The sequence below is a fragment of the Bufo bufo genome, chromosome 5 (assembly GCF_905171765.1).
Source record: "Bufo bufo chromosome 5, aBufBuf1.1, whole genome shotgun sequence".
Taxonomy (NCBI): Eukaryota; Metazoa; Chordata; class Amphibia; order Anura; family Bufonidae; genus Bufo; species Bufo bufo.
In genome coordinates this window covers 567,208,995-567,231,812 of record NC_053393.1, presented here as the reverse complement: position 1 = coordinate 567,231,812, position 22,818 = coordinate 567,208,995, and the positions used below count along the sequence as shown (strand labels likewise).

At 45.6% G+C, this 22,818-nt stretch overlaps 1 protein-coding gene across 2 annotated transcripts in view; it reads right to left on the bottom strand.

The window, feature by feature from the left end:
• The window catches only part of LOC121002080 (tyrosinase-like), a 191,105-nt gene that overhangs the window by 18,639 nt on the left and 149,648 nt on the right, over positions 1-22,818 (bottom strand). For both annotated transcript variants that reach the window (XM_040433378.1, XM_040433379.1), the window contains one exon: positions 13,709-13,847. In XM_040433378.1, coding sequence (XP_040289312.1) covers positions 13,709-13,847 — 139 coding nt within the window. The remainder of the gene's footprint in view (positions 1-13,708; positions 13,848-22,818) is intronic.

Genomic DNA, 22,818 nt, shown 5'->3' with positions numbered 1-22,818 from the left:
GCACAAAGTCCCAAAAAGGGAGTAAAGCAGCACAGTGCCACCAAATATGTAACAGTGTGTCTTCTTTCATGTTACATCTCCAACATCGGTCCGAGACCATGGGAAACCAATTGTGGAGAAGTGTTGACACTCTATACCAGCGACAATCTTGTAGCAAGTTTCTTGAGATTTGGTGGAGATCAAAGCTTTGTGAAATGTAAGAAAACACTTGTTCCATTGGGAAGGCGTGAGGTGGATACCTAGGTAACGTTCCCAGGCCTGACAGAAGGGAGGGTGGGAGGGAGGAACGTTGGTGCAAGAGCAGTTTATATATGGATGATATGTCCCGAAACACCGCGGATGGAGCCAAACAAAGCTGTTCAAAGGCTGACAGGGTTCGAGAGAGGGAATGAGTCAAGCGCAGAGAAGAGTAAAAATGCTAAAGCTACAGGTATGCAAAGGAGTGTCATGCTGGTGGGTTAGCAATCCCTAACAACAAAGGCAGAGGGTTCAAGATGATCCCGAAAGGACATGACAGAATCGGAGTGGGTGCATTTTTATGCCCTGAAGAAAAGAAGAGGAGAAGTTTCCAGTGAAAAACTGTGGGTTATCAGTAATCGGGGAGAGGGGGCCCTTGGGTTCTATAAGAGAGGCATGAGGGCTGATGGATGCAAGTATCGCAAAAGTATGATGGGCCGTGAAAGACAATGTGGTTTAGACACGACGCTGGCTATCTACCAACCAGGGGAGTACTGTCAGAGAGCAAGATGAGGAGACCTGCGCAATGCGCACCCAAGATTTAGAGGTGTCAATACACATCATGTCTAGAAGCTGTAACGTATAACCTTCCATTAATGGACGCTTCCTAGCTTGCGCCGAGGACCACAAGCACCGCACTGGACACCACAACCACCGCAGACTCCACAACCGCCGTAGCTTAACTGGAGCCGCGCCGTCTTCCTTCCACCCTGAATGAACCTCCAGCATTCAGGACCGTGTGGGAAAGATCTCTCCTCCAGGAGAGGATATCAGGGACAGGAAGAAAGAGATTAAAGCTCCAGGGAATATGCAGAGCATAGCAATCCCCAGCGTGATACAGCAATTCCCTCCAATAACGAGACAAGGCTACATTTTGAGGGATCAAGAAGAACTGAACTCTTTATTGAGGGCTACCCGCCCATATTTTTGCAGGTCCCCATCTGGTATACACGCCCCTAGGGGACCAGAAGGAGGACTGCAACACAGGACAGACACGCAGCACCCAGGACACACAGACACAACACATCCCCACAATGCATCATGGTTTCCTCCTCTCTGCCCTGGAGACACCCGAAGAGCAATTCAATTATCTCTCAGGACAAAGGGAAATCACCAATACACATGTGGGAAAAACATGACAGGAATCACCACCCAAACACACAATGTCACACCCTCACAGCAAACACAGACATTTAACCTATTCCCAGATAGCTCAAGTCTGAGGGCATATCATTAGGTGAATGCCGCTCAGAGTACACAAATACAATAAAATTAGCTATCTGGGTGCCATTTTTTAGTCCATACGCATGGGTCTGTCACAAATTACAACCGCGTTCGGTCCTATTAACAGTCCAGACATGCGGCATAGTTCTGTTACACTGTTCTTGAAGGGTAATATGTCCCAGGGCCATAGTCGTAGGGCAGGAGGCTAGCCATAAGTTTTCTACAATGCCCAGTGGCAAATGGCAGTTTGTCACACATCTCCCCTTTGGGGGGAAGACTAACCAGACACCTGACCTTCTGTCGGTCAGTGCCTCCGTTAGTCGATCCACCAACCCACAGTAACCAAATGCCCGAGTAGCCCACCCACAACAAACAGGTACAAGGGTGACCCACCCACAAGAAACAGTTACTGCACCTGGGTATTTTGCTGTGGGGACTTGAAGGAGGGCAGAGGCCGACTGCACTCTGCCCAGCTGCCAGCTCTTCTACTGGGGTGCTGAGACCATAGTCCGGCTCAGTAGCCAGAGGAACATGGGAGTCAGTAGGGGTTAACATCGCCTCTGTTAACCCTGAGGCCACGTTAGGAGTTAACTGGGGAGGGGAATTTGTACTTACCCCCTCCTCCTGTTGTCCTGGTGAGGGTAGTGGGGGATCTGGACAGGCTGTCCAGCATCCCGGTAGGTCAGGCGCAGAGACCACGGTCCCATCTGCGCCGTCTGGGCGATTGGTGTCTCCCCTTGTTATTGTAAGCTGCCGCTGGGGAGAGAGGGTGCTGCGCTCCTCTCCCTGAAACACAGGCTGCCGCTGGGGAGGAAGGACGACACCTTCAGCTCCCTGGGGTTCACACTGCCGCTGGGGGGAAGGACGACACCTTTGGCCCCCTGGGGTACACACTGCCACTGGGGAGGCAGGAGGGCACCTTCAGCTCCCTGTAACACACACTGCCGCTGGGGAGGTAGGACGACACCTTCAGCTCCCTGGGGTTCACACTGCCGCTGGGGGGGAAGGACGACACCTTCGGCCCCCTGGGGTACACACTGCCGCTGGGGAGGCAGGAGGGCACCTTCAGCTCCCTGTAACACACACTGCCGCTGGGGAGGTAGGACGACACCTTCAGCTCCCTGGGGTTCACACTGCCGCTGGGGAGGAAGGACGGCACCTTCAGCTCCCTGGGGTTCACACTGCCGCTGGGGGGGAAGGACGACACCTTCGGCCCCCTGGGGTACACACTGCCGCTGGGGGGGAAGGACGACACCTTCGGCCCCCTGTAACTCACGCTTTTGCTGGGGCGCAGGGACGGAATACTTCGCTATCTCTGCCCGATATTCTGCTTCCTTCTTCAGATACTCCGCCAGTTCTCTCCTCACTTTCGGTACAAGTTCCTCTGTTAGGTGGGGCCCGTAGATAGCCAACCGCCTCTTCAGTATAGCGTCAAACCGTACGTGACTATACCAATATTCCAGTTTTGCTTGGTGTTCCCAGGATGCTGCTCCTCGCACTAGGGAAGCCATCCCACCACTTGCCACCAATGTAACAGATCACCTTCCGTTAATGGACGCTTCCTAGCTTGCGCCGAGGACCACAAGCACCGCACTGGACACCACAACCACCGCAGACTCCACAACCGTCGTAGCTTAACTGGAGCCGCGCCGTCGTCCTTCCACCCTGAATTGAACCTCCAGCATTCAGGACCGTGTGGGAAAGATCTCTCCTCCAGGAGAGGGTATCAGGGACAAGAAGAAAGAGATTAAAGCTCCAGGGAATATGCAGAGCATAGCAATCCCCAGCGTGATACAGCAATTCCCTCCAATAACGAGAGAAGGCTACATTTTGAGGGATCAAGAAGAACTGAACTCTTTATTGAGGGCTACCCGCCCGTATTTATGCAGGTCCCCATCTGGTGTACACGCCCCTAGGGGACCAGAAGGAGGACTGCGACACAGGACAGACACGCAGCACCCAGGACACACAGACACAACACATCCCCACAATGCATCATGGTTTCCTCCTCTCTGCCCTGGAGACACCCGAAGAGCAATTCAATTATCTCTCAGGACAAAGGAAAATCACCAATACACATGTGGGAACAACAGGACAGGAATCACCACCCAAACACACAATGTCACACCCTCACAGCAAACACAGACATTTAACCTATTCCCAGATAGCTCAAGTCTGAGGGCATATCATTAGGTGAATGCCGCTCAGAGTACACAAATACAATAAAATTAGCTATCTGGGTGCCATTTTTTAGTCCATACGGATGGGTCTGTCACAAATTCCAACCGTGTTCGGTCCTATTAACAGTCCAGACATGCGGCATAGTTCTGTTACACTGTTCTTGAAGGGTAATATGTCCCGGGGCCATAGTCGTAGGGCAGGAGGCTAGCCATAAGTTTTCTACAATGCCCAGTGGCAAATGGCAGTTTGTCACAGAAGCCTAGCGTAAGCAGTGGAATGGTAATAAAGACGACATTCCGGGAAACCAACACCTCCCGCTTCCTTGGAGAGGGTCAAGATTTCCCATCTGATTTTTGGTTTACCAGTAATCCATACAAATCTCATAAAACAAAGTTATCTGGGTCCAAAATGCTGATGGTATGTGGAGGGGGATGGTCTACAGGTAGTAGAGAAGTAGAGAAGTTTCAGTAAAAGGTTCATCTTTAAAATGCTAATTGTAGCAAAGCAGAAAAATCCCTATGATGCCAGGACCCTAAATCTTTCTGAAATCATTGGAGGAGAGGGATAATATTAAGTCTAAAAAGGTGGGACAGGTCAGTGGTGATCTTAATACCCAAATAAGTTATCCCATTTGGTGGCCAAGCAAAGGGAAAAGAGGTTTTAAGCGAAGAGACTAAATACCGAGGCAGGGAGACATTTAAGGCTTTGGATTTGGTCATGTTAATCTTAAAATTGGTCCATTCTCCAAAGCTAGAGATTTCATGGAGCAAAGATGGCAGAGAGATAAGGGGATTGGCTATATAAAGCAAAAGATCATCCACGAAAGCCACACATTTGTATTTATGACCTCCAATGAGCACTCCTAAAATATCAAACCCCACCTGATCGGGGTGAATAACAGAGGCCAAAAGGCATTTAGTCTGTTAGCTAATAGTTTAGCATACATTTTAAGGTCTACGTTTAGGAGAGAAATAGGAAGATAGCTTGCACATGCTTGTGGGTCAGTTTAGGAATAACAGCAATATGGGCTTCTGTAGTTTGGACTGGAAAGGAGAGCTCAGAAGACACCACGTTAAAGACCCAAAGCAAAAAAGGGGAAAGACGCAGAGAACGTTTTGTAGAAACTAGCTGTGAACCTGTCAGGGCCTGGGCTCTTAACCCCAGGTAGGGACGTAAGAACCGCCTGCAATTCGGCATCCATAAAAGGAGCTTTCAGACTAGAAGATTCTAGCTCAGACAGTCTAAAGGTCTGAGGAGAGGGTTCAGGTCCAGGTCCCGACCGGCCCATAGCAGGGCAGGGTAGGTTATAGAGGTCAAAGGAATGGAAGGAGGAGGCAATATTTGCAGGGGTATAGACTACATGGCCGGCAGAGTTTTTGATTGCAGGAATACGAGAGGCAGCTAATTGTTCCCGAACAGCCCTAGCCAACAAACTCCCACGCTTGTTGCCATATTCGTAGAATTTGCTTCAGCAAAGTTGGAGCATATGCTTATAGGACGATTCCAAAAGGCGCATTGCGCCATAAAATGGGTGTGCATTTGTGACTCAGTTCACTGAGGCTGAGAGAATACGATGGGAGAGAAGTGGGGTCTGTACAATGATCAGTAAGATAGTTTTCTACAGTACGTGAGAGGTCCACAACGCACAACGAGTCAAGAAGGAGAGACTCATTCAATCGCCATGTCATTCCCATGTAGTAAGAAAAGGAAGATGTAAGGATTAAGAACAGTATACCGGGGAGTTGTCCGACCACAGGATATTGCCAATGTGTGTGGAGTCAAGCCAAGAAGGAGCATGTTGTTGAAGCAGGATGTAATCGATTTGGCTATAGGAAGAGTGTGGGGGGGAAGAAGAACGTGTAATCTTTGTCTGTAGGGTGCTGAATATGCCATGAATCACATAATTGCAATTGAAGAAGCACTTTCCTAACCTTTTTAATGGCCGAATAAGAAAGGGAAGCCTGTCCAGTTGAATTGTCAAGTGTGGGATCAAGGGTGAGGATAAGATCACCACAGAGGACAATTGTATAACAAACTATGGGCAGGGCTTTATCAACAAAGTCTAAAAGAAAATAAACCTGGTTCTGGTTAGGGGCATAAACATTGAGGAAGGTGAATTCACATCCACCAATCAACAAAGAGAGAATAAGTTACCTGGCATCGGCATCGACAGTGCAGCCCAGCACTTGGTGAGATGGTAATTATGGATGCTATAGCAACCCCTTTAGTCTTATTCCCTGAGTTATTCGCATAGTGCCAGGTCGTGTAGTGCTGGTGCTGAATGTCAGGGGCACTCCCCTCCTTAAAATGTGTTTACTGGAAGCAAATAATGTGTACCTTCTGGCGATGGAAGTGATTAAGTACCTGCATTCTTTTTTTGGGAGTGTTAAGGCCTTTCCCATTGAATGAAAGAAAAAAAGAAAACCAGAACAACAAAAAGAAAAACAACAATCTAATGTGACCAATAGGTCTAAAGAGACAATCACTAGGAACAAAACAGTCCTGAGGGATAGTCTTAGTCTATGGGGAGAAAGTAGCAACCAGCGAGGAGCAGGCCGGTGGCATTCCCTATCCAATCCAACATCTGAAAAAATACCATCTACTACTAAGGAAAAGCAAGTGAATTAAAGAAATGGAAAAAAAAAGAAGAAAACAACTGTTGTGGCAATAGGTCAAAAGTCCCAATCAGCAACAGCAGCAAGTCCTTCAGGTAGCGGAGTCAGGGAGAGATCCACGCAGGGGACAGGCGGAGTGTCTGCGCCCACGAAGAGCATGTGTGGGTGGTCCAAAGGTCTTGATTCTGGAAGCTTGAGAAGACAAAGGATATCCCAACGAGGCGGAGACAGGTGGAAGGATGGAAGGCCAAGGACCCAGGTCAACCGGTGGCAAATGCAAGTGTTGAAGAAAATGTGGAAGATCTGTTGGATCACGAAGAGTAGCAACATGTCCCTTGGGACCCGCAATAAGGGCAAAAGGGTCGCCCCATCGGTACAGAATTCCACGATCCCAGAGGAGGTAAAAAAAAGGAGGTAGAGTCGCCCACTGTGACAGAGTATGGAGGGATAGATCCTGCAGCAGCATAACGAGAGCTGCTTCATAAGAAAAAGAAGGTGATTGTCCGGTGATTTGGTCTAGAGCCATCCGGGTTGGGGGTCTGAGGGCTCGATGGGCTCTGTCAATCTCTATGGCAGTTCCTGGTGGGTGGCCCAAGATGTTATTGAATATTCCCACAATTGTTGATAGTAAGTCAGCTAAAGCAACCGACTCTGGGAGGCCACTGATCTGTATATTGTTGCAGCAGCTGCAGATTTCTATATCATCCAAGTGTTGTTGCAGGGCATAGAGATGGATGTTATGAGCCTGGCTCTTGTGTTGCAAGACTTTGACAACCACAGACATGGCTGTATGATCTTGTGCCACTCTTGTGTCAAGGGTAGCCAGCTCAGAGAGTATCTGGGTGTTTGCATTCATGCAAGATGTTGGTTGCAAAACTGGAGAGATCAGCTTTAGAGGGCAGGAACAGATGAGGGCACATAAATCTGCCATGGTGGTGGTCTAGAGTCCTTGTCAAATAAATCTGCCGAAGATGGAGGTCTTGGGGAGGAGTGGAGGGATAACCTCTGGGCAGGAATGGCCGAAAAGCTGGCTAAATTCTTAGAGACAGAAGGTGTTGGCTTAGGCGCGTGTTGATGGGAGCTGCCCCATGAATAACTGGTGGACCAGTGCCGAGATGATGTCAAGGAAGGTCGAGGCGAGTGAGGAGGTGAAAGGGTACTTTTTGCGGCAAGAGGAGGGGATGAATGGCAAGCAACTAAGCCGGGGCACTGCCTCTGGTGGTCCAAAGCCTGCTCCTGGAAGGAGGCCCCGGAGGTGGTTGATTATGTGGGGGCCTGTGGTACAATTCTGAGAGGTCAGACACCTTGGGTGAGCACACTCTTGGCCAGAAGGGATGGGCCGTCAGCCTTAAAGGGTTTCTGTCACCTGAAAAATGGGTATTAAGCTAGCTGACATTCAGTGGCGTCGCCAGGGGGGGCCAGAGGGGGCCACGGCCTCCCCTACATCATGCTGTGCCCCCCCATGTCCCCCCCCAACTAAAATGCCCCCCCCCCTAAGTGAGCCGCCGCCGCCGGACACAGGGAGATGAGCGCTTCCATTGCGCTCATCTCCATTGTAATCTGCCTGTGCCAGCGGAGGTGCAGGGAGGGAGAGGCGTGTCCCTTCCCCTTCCTCTGATAGGTTGCAGGCACTAGGCCGGCAGCCTATCAGAGGTCGGCGCAGGCGGCGCGATGACGACATCGCGCCGCCTGAGCCTTACAGCGCGGGACACAGGAAGAGTCTGCATCGCATCGCTGACACTGAGGTAAGTATAAGTGTTTTTTTTTTGTTTTTTTTTACAATAGTGTTACTGGCCCAATGGGGGGGGCTTATTACAATGGGGAGGGACTTAATACTGGCACATGATGGGGGGGACTTAAAACTGGCACATGATGATGGGGGGACTTAATACTGGCACATGATGATTGGGGGACTTAATACTGGCACATGATGATGGGGGGACTCAATACTGGCACATGATGGGGGGGACTTAATACTGGCACATGATGATGGGGGGACTTAATACTGGCACATGATGGGGGGACTTAAGACTGGCACATGATGGGGGGGCTTAATACTGGCACATGACGGGGGGGCTTAATACTGGCACATGATGGGGGGGCTTAATACTGGCACGATGGGGGGGCTTAATACTGGCACATGATGGGGGGCTTAATACTGGAACATGGGGGGGCTTAATACTGGCACATGATGGGGGGGGCTTAATACTCCTTAATAAGCCCCCCAATGTGCCAGTAATAAGCCCCCCATCACGTGCCAGTAATAAGCCCCCCATTACGTGCTAGTAATAAGCCCCCCGATTACGTGCCAGTAATAAGCCCCCCCATTACATGCCAGTATTAAGCCCCCCCATCATGTGCCAGTATTAAGCCCCCCCATGTTCCAGTATTAAGCCCTCCCATCATGTGCCAGTATTAAGCCACCCATCGTGCCAGTATTAAGCCCCCCCATCACGTGCCAGTAATAAGCCCCCCATTACATGCTAGTAATAAGCCCCCCATTACGTGCCAGTAATAAGCCCCCCATTACGTGCCAGTATTAAGCCCCCCCATCATGTACCAGTATTAAGCCCCCCCATGTTCCAGTATTAAGCCCCCCATCATGTGCCAGTATTAAGCCCCCCCATGTTCCAGTATTAAGACAGGAGTACTATGGCATCATCTACGGGAGGCACTAAGAAGGGGTATTTTATACTTGCAAATTATGGGGGACACTGAGGGCATCTACTGGGGCACGATATATGGGGCATTTTTTTTTTTTTTTTTTACAATAGTGTTACTGGCCCAATGGCGGGGGGCTTATTACAATGGGGGGGGACTTAATACTGGCACATGATGATTGGGGGACTTAATACTGGCACATGATGATGGGGGGACTTAATACTGGCACATGATGGGGGGGGACTTAATACTGGCACATGATGATGGGGGGACTTAATACTGGCACATGATGGGGGGACTTAAGACTGGCACATGATGGGGGGACTTAAGACTGGCACATGATGGGGGGGGCTTAATACTGGCACATGACGGGGGGGCTTAATACTGGCACATGATGGGGGGGCTTAATACTGGCACGATGGGGGGCTTAATAATGGCACATGATGGGGGGGTTAATACTGGAACATGGGGGGGCTTAATACTGGCACATGATGGGGGGGCTTAATACTGGCACGTAATGGGGGGCTTATTACTGGCACGTAATGGGGGGCTTATTACTAGCACGTAATGGGGGGCCTATTACTGGCACGTGATGGGGGGGCTTAATACTGGCACGATGGGTGGCTTAATACTGGCACATGATGGGAGGGCTTAATACTGGAACATGGGGGGGCTTAATACTGGCACATGATGGGGGGCTTAATACTGGCACGTAATGGGGGGGCTTATTACTAGCACGTAATGGGGGGCTTATTACTGGCACGTGATGGGGGGCTTATTACTGGCACATTGGGGGGCTTATTACTGGCACGTGATGGGGGGCTTATTACTGGCACATGATGGGGGGCTTATTACTGGCACGTGATGGGGGGCTTATTACTGGCACGTGATGGGGGCTTATTACTGGCACATTGGGGGGCTCTTGTTACTGGCAGTGGCACGGTATTGAGGGCACTTATTACTGGCACATTATTGGTGGGCACTATAGGGGCATCTACTGAGGCCCCAAAGAAGGGGTGTTTTATATGGGGGGCTCTGTACAGTAGCATTTTATACTGGGACACATTATGGTGGGTACTATGGAGAAGGGGAGACAGGAGTACTATGGCATCATCTATGGGAGGCACTAAGAAGGGGTATTTTATACTTGCAAATTATGGGGGACACTGAGGGCATCAACTGGGGGCATAAGGGGGTATGTTTTGCACATTATAAGGAGAATTATTTCTACTGGGGGGCATTATGGTGGGCTTTATTACTCCCCCATGGTATGACCCCCTAGTAGCAGCACCAGCCTCTCTCTGCTCTGCTATCCCTCTGCCCCTTCTCCAAATCCTTATTATGAAATCTTTCTCATTAGGATAAAGCACAACATCAGCTCCGCCGAGCCCCCGGCCAAAATGGTGAAGTGGTGTCCGAGATTCCCAAGGGCCAAGTCAAGTAACTGTAAGTGTTCATGTGAAATATGTTTATTATATATATGTACAGTCGTGGCCAAAAGTTTTGAGAATGACACAAATATTCGTTTTCACAAAGTTTGCTGCTAAACTGCTTTTAGATCTTTGTTTCAGTTGTTTCTGTGATGTAGTGAAATATAATTACACGCACTTCATACGTTTCAAAGTCTTTTATCGACAATTACATGACATTTATGCAAAGAGTCAGTATTTGCAGTGTTGGCCCTTCTTTTTCAGGACCTCTGCAATCCGACTGGGCATGCTCTCAATCAACTTCTGGGCCAATTCCTGGCTGATAGCAACCCATTCTTTCATGATCACTTCTTGGAGTTTGTCAGAATTAGTGGGTTTTTGTTTGTCCACCCGCCTCTTGAGGATTGACCACAAGTTCTCAATGGGATTAAGATCTGGGAAGTTTCCAGGCCATGGACCCAAATGTCAACGTTTTGGTCCCCGAGCCACTTAGTTATCACTTTTGCCTTATGGCACGGTGCTCCATCGTGCTGGAAAATGCATTGTTCTTCACCAAACTGTTGTTGGATTGTTGGAAGAAGTTGCTGTTGGAGGGTGTTTTGGTACCATTCTTTATTCATGGCTGTGTTTTTGGGCAAAATTGTGAGTGAGCCCACTCCCTTGGATGAGAAGCAACCCCACACATGAATGGTCTCAGGATGCTTTACTGTTGGCATGACACAGGACTGATGGTAGCGCTCACCTTTTCTTCTCCTGACAAGCCTTTTTCCAGATGCCCCAAACAATCGGAAAGAGGCTTCATTGGAGAATATGACTTTGCCCCAGTCCTCAGCAGTCCATTCACCAGACTTTCTGCAGAAGATCAATCTGTCCCTGATGTTTTTTTTGGAGAGAAGTGGCTTCTTTGCTGCCCTTCTTGACACCAGGCCATCTTCCAAAAGTCTTCGCCTCACTGTGCGTGCAGATGCGCTCACACCTGCCTTCTGCCATTCCTGAGCAAGCTCTGCACTGGTGGCACTCCGATCCCGCAGCTGAATCCTCTTTAGGAGACGATCCTGGCGCTTGCTGGACTTTCTTGGACGCCCTGAAGCCTTCTTAACAAGAATTTAACCTCTTTCCTTGAAGTTCTTGATGATCCTATAAATTGTTGATTGAGGTGCAATCTTAGTAGCCACAATATCCTTGCCCGTGAAGCCATTTTCATGCAACGCAATGATGGCTGCATGCGTTTCTTTGCAGGTCACCATGGTTAACAATGGAAGAACAATGATTTCAAGCATCACCCTCCTTTTAACATGTCAAGTCTGCCATTTTAACCCAATCAGCCTGACATAATGATCTCCAGCCTTGTGCTCGTCAACATTCTCACCTGAGTTAACAAGACGATTACTGAAATGATCTCAGCAGGTCCTTTAATTGCAGCAATGAAATACAGTGGAAAGTTTTTTTAGGGGAATTAAGTTAATTTTCATGGCAAAGAAGGACTATGCAATTCATCTGATCACTCTTCATAACATTCTGGAGTATATGCAAATTGCTATTATAAAAACTTAAGCAGCAACTTTTCCAATTTCCAATATTTATGTAATTCTCAAAACTTTTGACCACGACTGTACACTCCTGTGAGAGGCGGGGAGGGAGATCTGTGGATGACACTGTTATGGAGGGGGAAATGGGGATGACACTGTCATGGGGTGGATCTGTGGATGACACATATAGCATAAGATGCTATATACGGTATGTGGCATCCACAGATCCCCCCCATAGCAGTGTCATCCACAGATCCCCCTCTCTATAAAAGTGTCATCCACAGACAGCTGGACTTTTCTTCCCTGTTGCGGTTTTAGGTATTGGGTAAAGTATTGCAGCATTTCTAAGCATACTTGTGTAAATGTATCGTTGTTATAGCTGCCCCCCCCATAATTTGAAAGCTAGAGACGCCACTGCTGACATTAGCGATGTGCTAATGTCAGCTGAACATAACTATATTAGTGCCATCTCACTGACTGAAGCCTTTATTAGGAAAAACAAACTTTTATAATATGCTAATTAGCCTCCAGGAGCAGTGAGGAAGCTGGCTTCCGGAGAACGTTCTTCCCTCACTGCTGCTAATTACTGAACGGGACTGCGCAGGCGCAACATTTTCTTAGTAGACACGGCCGGCGGGAGGAGAGCAGCGCTGCCCTGCCCTGGCCCTGTCAATCAAGAGAAAAAGGATGTGAAAAGAGGTGGGAAAACTGAGCCTCCAGGAGCAAGTGCAACACCCCCCCTGCTCCTAGGAGCAAGTGCAACACCCCCCTTCTCAATAAAGGCTTCAGGCAGTAAGATGGCACTAATATAGTTATGTTCAGCTGACATTAGCACATTGCTAATGTCAGCCAGCTTAATATCCATTTTTCAGGTGACAGAAACCCTTTAAAGCGTAGTCCAAGGGGTTAGCAGGGCTAACAGCTGCTGCAGTTAGAGAAGACAGAAGGGGGTGGCCCCCTGGACTGAACTGCACATCTGGGTTCAGTTGTGGCCACGTGTGGGCTTGTCTCAGGCTCTGGCGAGGTAATGGGGTTGTGCAACTGTGATGTGGCAGGGAAGCACGGTCGGAGCACTGTGGAGGCTCGCAGTGCTCATCGGGGGAGCACAGAGAAGGCACTGAGGTGGAGCAGCACCCTTGGAATTGTGAGGTACATATTGAAAGCTGATCATTTTTCTCTCTACCTATACAAGATGGGAACAGCCATGGTAGATAATGGCACACCACCATGACACCTGGTGCTGGTCCTGTGTGTCTCCCAATACCAGACAGTGCTGGTAGCTGATGGCGCCCCCACCATGACACCTCCATCAATACCAGATGGGAATGGCGCCCCCACTATGATGCCTGGTGCTGGTCTTGTTTGTCTCTGCACTATATGATGATGATGTATAGTCTTGTGTACACGCAGTCTTACCCTTAGGGCCTTGATGAGCTTAGCTGGCTGAGAAGAAGGCATGACACTTTGCCATGGGCCACAAAGGCCTAGAGAATAAGGCACCTATTCCAGAGACCAATTTCCTAGCACTATATATGATAGCAGCAGACATTCCCAAGCCTATTGTGATCTTGGATGCTGCCATAAGTGGCAAACAGCAGTGATGAAAACAGGTTCTTCTTTGATACTAATCATGTGCCACCTACATCCTCACCACTACTACTCGCTTCCTCTCCATGCACACCCTGTGTTGCTGTATGTGAGTATTTTATATAGTGTGTGCATATGTATATTCAGGAGGGGCATGAAGGGAGGACCCATACACACATCCTGCACAGGGGCCCCGCTAACCATCTATTGATCACATTTCTTCATTTTTCATCTATTTACTCACTTGTCAACAAAACTATGATGAAACAGAAATATGGGGTCATTGCTGGAGATTGGAATCTGAGACATGGTGCCCCCCAGATAGATGTGGACCAAGTTGTGCATGCTTCTTCGTAATGTCACTCCATCTGGAGAGAGGAAACCTGGAAGAAGGGCGAAGGATTTAGAATATTTCATAAATTCATGAAAGAAGCTTCAGACAAACAACTGGATATAAAATAACAGGGGGAAGCGGTCAGTTCATGATATATCATTACAGTTACTGAGGAGGAAGTGGTCAGTTCATAATATCTCATTACAGTTACTGGGGAGGACGTGTTCAGTTCATGATATCTCATTACATTTACTGGGGAGGAAGTGGTCAGTTCATGATATATCATTACATTTACTGGGGAGGACGTGGTCAGTTCATAATATCTCATTACATTTACTGGGGAGGACGTGGTCAGTTCATGATATATCATTACAGTTACTGAGGAGGACGTGGTCAGTTCATGATATATCATTACATTTACTGGGGAGGACGTGGTCAGTTCATGATATCTCATTACATTTACTGGGGAGGAAGTGGTCAGTTCATGATATATCATTACATTTACTCTGGAGGACGTGGTCAGTTCATGATATCTCATTACATTTACTGGGGAGGACGTGGTCAGTTCATGATATATCATTACATTTACTGGGGAGGACGTGGTCAGTTCATGATATCTCATTACAGTTACTGGGGAGGACGTGGTCAGTTCATGATATCTCATTACAGTTACTGGGGAGGACGTGGTCAGTTCATAATATCTCATTACAGTTACTAGGGAGGACGTGGTCAGTTCATAATATCTCATTACAGTTACTGGGGAGGACGTGGTCAGTTCATGATATATCATTACATTTACTGGGGAGGACGTGGTCAGTTCATGATAACTCATTACAGTTACTGGGGAGGACGTGGTCAGTTCATGATATCTCATTACAGTTACTGGGGAGGACGTGGTCAGTTCATAATATCTCATTACAGTTACTAGGGAGGACGTGGTCAGTTCATAATATCTCATTACAGTTACTGGGGAGGACGTGGTCAGTTCATGATATATCATTACATTTACTGGGGAGGACGTGGTCAGTTCATGATATATCATTACATTTACTGGGGAGGACGTGGTCAGTTCATGATATATCATTACATTTACTGGGGAGGACGTGGTCAGTTCATAATATCTCATTACAGTTACTGGGGAGGACGTGGTAAGTTCATGATATATCATTACAGTTACTGAGGAGGAAGCGTTCAGTTCATAATATATCATTACAGTTACTGAGGAGGACGTGGTCAGTTCAGAATATCTCATTACAGTTACTGGGGAGGACGTGGTCATTTCATGATATATCATTACAGTTACTGAGGAGGAAGCGTTCAGTTCATGATATCTCATTACATTTACAGGGGAGGACGTGGTCAGTTCATGATATATCATTACAGTTACTGAGGAGGAAGTGGTCAGTTCATAATATCTCATTACAGTTACTGGGGAGGACGTGGTCAGTTCATGATATATCATTACAGTTACTGGGGAGGACGTGTTCAGTTCATGATATCTCATTACATTTACTGGGGAGGACGTGGTCAGTTCATGATATATCATTACATTTACTGGGGAGGACGTGGTCAGTTCATGATATCTCATTACAGTTACTGGGGAGGACGTGGTCAGTTCATGATATATCATTACAGTTACTGGGGAGGACGTGTTCAGTTCATGATATATCATAACAGTTACTGGGGAGGACGTGGTCAGTTCATGATATATCATTACATTTACTGGGGAGGACGTGGTCAGTTCATGATATCTCATTACATTTACTGGGGAGGAAGTGGTCAGTTCATGTTATATCATTACATTTACTGGGGAGGAAGTGGTCAGTTCATGATATATCATTACATTTACTGGGGAGGACGTGGTCAGTTCATGATATATCATTACATTTACTGGGGAGGACGTGGTCAGTTCATAATATATCATTACAGTTAATGGGGAGGAAGCGATCAGTTCATGATATATCATTACATTTACTGAGGAGGACGTGGTCAGTTCATGATATCTCATTACATTTACTGGGGAGGACGTGGTCAGTTCATGATATCTCATTACATTTACTGGGGAGGACGTGGTCAGTTCATAATATCTCATTACATTTACTGGGGAGGACGTGGTCAGTTCATGATATATCATTACAGTTACTGGTGAGGAAGCGGTCAGTTCATGATATATCATTACATTTACTGGGGAGGAAGTGGTCAGTTCATGATATCTCATTACATTTACTGGGGAGGACGTGGTCAGTTCATGATATATCATTACATTTACTGGGGAGGACGTGGTCAGTTCATGATATATCATTACATTTACTGGGGAGGACGTGGTCAGTTCATGATATCTCATTACATTTACTGGGGAGGACGTGGTCAGTTCATAATATCTCATTACATTTACTGGGGAGGACGTGGTCAGTTCATGATATATCATTACAGTTACTGGTGAGGAAGCGGTCAGTTCATGATATATCATTACATTTACTGGGGAGGAAGTGGTCAGTTCATGATATATCATTACATTTACTGGGGAGGACGTGGTCAGTTCATGATATCTCATTACATTTACTGGGGAGGACGTGGTCAGTTCATGATATATCATTACATTTACTGGGGAGGACGTGGTCAGTTCATGATATATCATTACATTTACTGGGGAGGACGTGGTCAGTTCATGATATATCATTACATTTACTGGGGAGGACGTGGTCAGTTCATAATATATCATTACAGTTACTGGGGAGGAAGCGATCAGTTCATGATATATCATTACATTTACTGAGGAGGACGTGGTCAGTTCATGATATATCATTACATTTACTGGGGAGGACGTGGTCAGTTCATGATATCTCATTACATTTACTGGGGAGGACGTGGTCAGTTCATAATATCTCATTACATTTACTGGGGAGGACGTGGTCATTTCATGATATATCATTACAGTTACTGAGGAGGAAGCGGTCAGTTCATGATATATCATTACATTTACTGGGGAGGAAGTGGTCAGTTCATGATATCTCATTACATTTACTGAGGAGGACGTGGTCAGTTCATAATATCTCATTACATTTATTGGGGAGGACGTGGTCAGTTCATAATATCTCATTACAGTTACTGGGGATGACGTGGTCAGTTCATAATATATCATTACATTTACTGAGGAGGATGTGGTCAGTTCATAATATCTCATTACAGTTACTGGGGAGGACGCGGTCAGTTCATGATATCTCATTACAGTTACTGGTGAGGAAGCGATCAGTTCATGATATCTCATTATAGTTACTGAGGAGGAAGCGATCAGTTCATGATATCTCATTACAGTTACTGGTGAGGAAGCGGTCAGTTCATGATATATCATTATAGTTACTGAGGAGGAAGCGATCAGTTCATGATATCTCATTACAGTTACTGGTAAGGAAGCGGTCAGTTCATGATATCTCATTATAGTTACTGAGGAGTTAGCGGTCAGTTCATGATATCTCATTACAGTTACTGGTAAGGAAGCGATAAGTTCATATCTCATTACAGTTACTGGTGAGGAAGCAATCAGTTCATGATATCTCATTACAGTTACTGGTGAGGAAGCGATCTGTTCATATCTCATTACAGTTACTGGTGAGGAAGCGGTCAGTTCATGATATATCATTACATTTACTGGGGAGGACGTGGTCCGTTCATGATATATCATTACATTTACTGGGGAGGACGTGGTCCGTTCATGATATATCATTACATTTACTGGGGAGGACGTGGTCCGTTCATGATATATCATTACATTTACTGGGGAGGACGTGGTCAGTTCATGATATATCATTACATTTACTGGGGAGGACGTGGTCAGTTCAGAATATCTCATTACAGTTACTGGGGAGGACGTGGTCAGTTCATGATATATCATTACAGTTACTGGGGAGGACGCGGTCAGTTCATGATATATCATTACATTTACTGGGGAGGAAGCGATCAGTTCATGATATCTCATTACAGTTACTGGTGAGGAAGCGATCAGTTCATGATATCTCATTACAGTTACTGGTGAGGAAGCGATCAGTTCATGATATCTCATTATAGTTACTGAGGAGGAAGCGATCAGTTCATGATATCTCATTACAGTTACTGGTGAGGAAGCGGTCAGTTCATGATATATCATTATAGTTACTGAGGAGGAAGCGATCAGTTCATGATATCTCATTACAGTTACTGGTAAGGAAGCGGTCAGTTCATGATATCTCATTATAGTTACTGAGGAGTTAGCGGTCAGTTCATGATATCTCATTACAGTTACTGGTAAGGAAGCGGTCAGTTCATGATATATCATTACATTTACTCTGGAGGACGTGGTCCGTTCATGATATATCATTACATTTACTGGGGAGGACGTGGTCCGTTCATGATATATCATTACATTTACTGGGGAGGACGTGGTCAGTTCATGATATCTCATTACATTTATTGGGGAGGACGTGGTCAGTTTATGATATCTCATTACATTTACTGGGGAGGACGTGGTCAGTTCAGAATATCTCATTACAGTTACTGGGGAGGACGTGGTCAGTTCATGATATATCATTACAGTTACTGGGGAGGACGCGGTCAGTTCATGATATATCATTACATTTACTGGGGAGGAAGCGATCAGTTCATGATATCTCATTACAGTTACTGGTGAGGAAGCGATCAGTTCATGATATCTCATTATAGTTACTGAGGAGGAAGCGATCAGTTCATGATATCTCATTACAGTTACTGGTGAGGAAGCGGTCAGTTCATGATATATCATTATAGTTACTGAGGAGGAAGCGATCAGTTTATGATATCTCATTACAGTTACTGGTAAGGAAGCGGTCAGTTCATGATATCTCATTATAGTTACTGAGGAGTTAGCGGTCAGTTCATGATATCTCATTACAGTTACTGGTAAGGAAGCGGTCAGTTCATGATATATCATTACATTTACTGGGGAGGACGTGGTCCGTTCATGATATATCATTACATTTACTGGGGAGGACGTGGTCCGTTCATGATATATCATTACATTTACTGGGGAGGACGTGGTCAGTTCATGATATATCATTACATTTACTGGGGAGGACGTGGTCAGTTCATGATATATCATTACATTTACTGGGGAGGACGTGGTCAGTTCATGATATATCATTACATTTACTGGGGAGGACGTGGTCAGTTCATGATATCTCATTACATTTACTGGGGAGGACGTGGTCAGTTCATGATATATCATTACAGTTACTGAGGAGGAAGCAGTCAGTTCATGATATATCATTACATTTACTGGGGAGGAAGTGGTCAGTTCATGATATCTCATTACATTTACTGAGGAGGACGTGGTCAGTTCATAATATCTCATTACAGTTACTGGGGAGGACGTGGTCAGTTCATAATATCTCATTACATTTACTGAGGAGGAGGACGTGGTCAGTTCATAATATCTCATTACAGTTACTGGGGAGGAAGCGGTCAGTTCATGATATATCATTACATTTATTGGGGAGGACGTGGTCAGTTCATGATATCTCATTACATTTACTGGGGAGGACGTGGTCAGTTCATAATATCTCATTACAGTTACTGGGGAGGACGTGGTCAGTTCATGATATCTCATTACATTTACTGGGGAGGACGTGGTCAGTTCATAATATCTCATTACATTTACTGGGGAGGACGTGGTCAGTTCATGATATATCATTACAGTTACTGAGGAGGAAGCAGTCAGTTCATGATATATCATTACATTTACTGGGGAGGAAGTGGTCAGTTCATGATATCTCATTACATTTACTGAGGAGGACGTGGTCAGTTCATAATATCTCATTACAGTTACTGGGGAGGACGTGGTCAGTTCATAATATCTCATTACATTTACTGAGGAGGAGGACGTGGTCAGTTCATAATATCTCATTACAGTTACTGGGGAGGAAGCGGTCAGTTCATGATATATCATTACATTTATTGGGGAGGACGTGGTCAGTTCATGATATCTCATTACATTTACTGGGGAGGACGTGGTCAGTTCATAATATCTCATTACAGTTACTGGGGAGGACGTGGTCAGTTCATGATATATCATTACATTTACTGGGGAGGAAGCGATCAGTTCATGATATCTCATTACAGTTACTGGTGTTGAAGCGATCAGTTCATGATATCTCATTATAGTTACTGAGGAGGAAGCGATCAGTTCATGATATATCATTACAGTTACTGGTGAGGAAGCGGTCAGTTCATGATATATCATTATAGTTACTGAGGAGGAAGCGATCAGTTCATGATATCTCATTACAGTTACTGGTAAGGAAGCGGTCAGTTCATGATATCTCATTATAGTTAGTGAGGAGGAAGCGGTCAGTTCATGATATATCATTACAGTTACTGGTGAGGAAGCGGTCAGTTCATGATATCTCATTACATTTACTGAGGAGGAAGCGATCAGTTCATGATATCTCATTACATTTACTGAGGAGGAAGCGATCAGTTCATGATATCTCATTATAGTTACTGGTGAGGAAGCGGTCAGTTCATGATATCTCATTACATTTACTGAGGAGGAAGCGGTCAGTTCATGATATCTCATTACAGTTACTGGTGAGGAAGCGATCAGTTCATGATATCTCATTACAGTTACTGAGGAGGAAGCGATCAGTTCATGATATCTCATTACATTTACTGAGGAGGACGCGATCAGTTCATGATATCTCATTACAGTTACTGGTGAGGAAGCGGTCAGTTCATTATATCTCATTACAGTTACTGGTGAGGAAGCGATCTGTTCATATCTCATTACAGTTACTGGTGAGGAAGCAATCATTTCATGATATCTCATTACAGTTACTGGTGAGAAAGCGATCAGTTCATGATATCTCATTACAGTTACTGGTGAGGAAGCGATCAGTTCATATCTCATTACAGTTACTGGTGAGGAAGCAATCAGTTCATGATATCTCATTACAGTTACTGGTGAGGAAGCAATCAGTTCATGATATCTCATTACAGTTACTGGTGAGGAAGCGGTCAGTTCATGATATCTCATTACAGTCACTTGTGATTCCTCCCTAAAGCCCATCAATTTACATTTAAAATTTGATGCTATCCATGCATAGAATCAGCGGAGTCTACTCACTGCAACCCGATCATGAATTGCCTGATACAACTCATCCTGAAGTCTAGAGCACTGTGTCTAACTGTTAGCTGGGACTGTGGTTCCACACAGCGGATACCTCACATTAACAGTAAGTAACCCCATCGTGTACCTCACATTAACAGTAAGTAACCCCATCGTGTACCTCAGATTAACAGTAAGTAACCTCATTGTGTACCTCACATTACCAGTAAGTAACCTCGTCCTGTACCTCACATTAACAGTAAGTAACCTCATCCTGTACCTCACATTAACAGTAAGTAACCCCATCGTGTACCTCACATTAACAGTAAGTAACCCCATCATGTACCTCACATTAACAGTAAGTAACCCCATCGTGTACCTCACATTACCAGTAAGTAACCTCGTCCTGTACCTCACATTAACAGTAAGTAACCTCATCCTGTACCTCACATTAACAGTAAGTAACCCCATCGTGTACCTCACATTAACAGTAAGTAACCCCATTGTGTACCTCACATTAACAGTAAGTAACCACATCGTGTACCTCACATTAACAGTAAGTAATCTCATCGTGTACCTTACATTAACAGTAAGTAACCCCATCGTGTACCTCACATTAACAGTAAGTAACCTCATTGTGTACCTCACATTAACAGTAAGTAACCTCATTGTGTACCTCACATTAACAGTAAGTGACCTAATCGTGTACCTCACATTAACAGTAAGTAACCCCATCGTGTACCTCACATTAACAGTAAGTAACCCCATTGTGTACCTCACATTAACAGTAAGTAACCTCATTGTGTACCTCACATTAACAATAAGTAACCCCATTGTGTACCTCACATTAACAGTAAGTGACCTAATCGTGTACCTCACATTAACAGTAAGTAACCCCATCGTGTACCTCACATTAACAGTAAGTAACCCCTTCGTATACCTCACATTAACAGTAAGAAATCTCATCGTGTACCTCACATTAACAGTAAGTGACCTAATCATGTACCTCACATCAACAGTAAGTAACCCTATCGTGTACCTTACATTAACAATAAGTAACCCAATTGTGTACCTCACATTAACAGTAAGTAACCCCATTGTGTACCTCACATTAACAGTAAGTAACCTCATTGTGTACCTCACATTAACAGTAAGTAACCCCATCGTGTACCTCACATTAACAGTAAGTAATCTCATCGTCTACCTCACATTCCATCCATCAACGGATCCGCAAAATCGGTTGACATTCGGATGGTTTTGTGCATGTCATCTGCATTTATGCGGATCTATTGACTTGAATGGACAACGGACCCGAAAAACTGACAGAAAGTAGGATAAGCTTAATTTTTTTTCAGGATCCGCATACTCGAAAATAGGAAAACGGAACAGATTCCGTGATTTGGACAGCACTATGATTGGTGTCCGCATTTTTGCAGAGGCAATTGAAATTAATGGATCCGAAAAAACATTCTGATTTAAATCGGAATGGAAACGGAGTATTATAACAGACGTGTGAAAGGACCCTAACAAAAAGTAACCCCATCGTGTACCTCACATTAACAGTAAGTAACCTCATTGTGTACCTCACATTAACAGTAAGTAACCTCATCGTGTTCCTCACATTAAGGGCTCATTCAGACGGCCGTATGCTGTCCGCAAAAATACTGAATGCTATCCGTTTTTTTGCGGATCCGCAAAAAAAATGAAACATGTCCTATACTTGTCCGTGAAAATCAGGACATGGCCCCATTGAAGTCTATGGGTCCGCAAAAATACTGAATGCTATCCGTTTTTTTGCAGATCCGTTTTTTTGCGGATCCGCAAAAAAACGGATAGCATTCAGTATTTTTGCGGACAGCATACGGCCGTCTGAATGAGCCCTAACAGTAAGTAACCCCATCGTGTA